Source organism: Solanum pennellii, chromosome 11 (assembly GCF_001406875.1).
Source record: "Solanum pennellii chromosome 11, SPENNV200".
In the NCBI taxonomy this organism is placed as follows: Eukaryota; Viridiplantae; Streptophyta; class Magnoliopsida; order Solanales; family Solanaceae; genus Solanum; species Solanum pennellii.
Genome location: NC_028647.1, coordinates 32,783,364 through 32,785,408, shown reverse-complemented (window position 1 = coordinate 32,785,408; position 2,045 = coordinate 32,783,364). Strand labels below are relative to the sequence as shown.

Here is a 2,045-nt window from a genome sequence, read left to right as displayed (position 1 = left end):
TCCCAACGTTCAAAAAATCCATACCACCCAACTCTTTACTGACTCGACAATAAGCATTATTCTTTTAACGTCATCAATGCAAATTCTACCAAATCGTTGAAGGAAGAACTTTGTTCAAGTAATTCATCAAGTCATCGTAGGCAAGACAACACATTCTATTACAACAGCCCACAATACAAAGGGAACCGTCGCTATACTCAAATAATAATACTAAGTAAATGTTGTTGTTATTGATTTTCCATGAAAGAAAAGTCTTAATAGAACAAATTACAAAAGATAAATTTCTTAAGCAACATAAATGACCATCTACTATTCAAGAGATGAAAATAGTAGGTATTATGCACTTCCATTGATTCAATTGCTAACCTCTCTTTATGTGATATATTTATACAATCGGGATTGTACTTATCTATTTATGCAAGAGAAAATATATATCTCATTGGAAACTAGAATACATAATTTTTATTTTACCATCTTTTTCATTGTATCGGCAAATTAAACAAAATAACAGTATTTGTTATTTGATAGCTTAAAAAATGCACAGTTGCTATTAAACATACCAAGACTATATTTGTGGTAACTTAAATTATATTTTTTTTGTAATAAATGTTTGATGTATGTTGACAACTTTTTGATAAGTAATTTCCTTCTTAAAAATAAGTAATTTCCTAAAACATTAAGGAGGATAGACTATATGTTGATAACTAAAGAAAAAAATTGTTAGAAATATGCATAAGAACCGCATCAGTCCAAATTGTCTGTATTATAGGGTAGTTAACTAGTAGGGTAGTTATTCACTGTTTAGTAGTTAAATTCTATCTTATCCTTGTCCTTATTCTTATTTTTTTAATCTTATTATTAGGAGTTGGTTTACTTGTAAACTCCTATAAATATCTGTGTTATAATGAAATAAGTAGCTTTTGCTTTTCATAAATTTTTCTTTGTTCCTTTATCAAACAAATGTTCCTACTTGTTCAATAACAAAAGAAGATAAGATTATTATGTTTTTCCTTCTCTAAAAACTAACAATTGGTATTAGAGCATTTATTTCTTGGGTATCCATGGGTGTTTTGATTGTAATCAACAAGACAAGTTTATCAATCATGGAAGCAGAATCAAGTTTTTCTGTAATGGCACCACATGTTTTTAATGGTGATAACTATTAGATTTGGGCGGCAAGGATGGAAATATATCTTTATTCCATGAATATGTGGGAGGCAGTCGACGAGGATTATGATGTTCCTCTATTGCCTAACAATCCTACTATGGCCTAGATAAAAAACCATAAAGACAGGAAAACCAAAAAATCAAAGGCAAAGGCCTCTTTATTTTCAGCAGTATCTTCTTCAATCTTCACTTGAATTATGTCTCTAAAGTCAGCAAAATCCATCTGGGATTATCTTAAGGCAGAATGCGAAGGGCATGAAAGGATTCGAGGTATTCAGGTGCTAAATCTTATAAGAGATTTCGAGATGCAGAAGGTGAAAGAAACTAAAACCATCAAAGATTACTCTGAAAGGCTCGTGAACATAGCAAACAGGGTAAGATTGCTTGGTTCCGTGTTTTATGAATCATGTATTGTTGAAAAGATGTTGGTAATTGTGCCAGAAATATTTGAAGCAACCATAACTACTTTGGAAAATACAAAGGATCTTTCAAAGATCACCTTCGTAGAGTTATTGAATGCTTTGAAGGCACAAGAACAACTAAGAGTCATGAGAGAAGGAAATTCAGAGGAAGCATTGTTTTCCAAGCCTCAAGATGAAGGAAAAAACAAAAAGAAGAAAGAACAAGAAGAATGGTGAAGGCATTTCAATAAGTACTACCAAAGGAAAAACTGGACACTCAAAGAAGAGTTATCCTCCTCGTAACAATTGTAACAACAAAGGTCATCCACCATATAAATGTTGGAGAAGGCCTGATGCAAATGTAGTAAATGCAATAAACTTGGGAATGAAGCTGTAATTTGCAAGAACAATAGTCAGCAACAAGAAGCAGAGGCTAAAATTGTTGAGGGTGAGGAGGAAGATCATCTAGTGAGTGTT

General features: G+C 32.1%; 1 protein-coding gene across 1 annotated transcript; it reads left to right on the top strand.

Moving 5' to 3' along the window:
• Positions 1–1,364: 1,364 nt before the first annotated feature.
• LOC107003809 lies at positions 1,365–1,805 on the top strand. Its single transcript, XM_015202080.1, has one exon. The coding sequence runs from the start codon at positions 1,365–1,367 to the stop codon at positions 1,803–1,805; it is 441 nt and encodes a 146-aa protein (XP_015057566.1).
• The last annotated feature ends 240 nt before the right edge of the window (positions 1,806–2,045 follow it).

Excerpts from the sequence above, each read along its gene's own strand:
- LOC107003809 (XM_015202080.1), top strand. The coding sequence starts at position 1,365 with ATGTCTCTAAAGTCAGCAAAATCCATCTGGGATTATCTTAAGGCAGAA.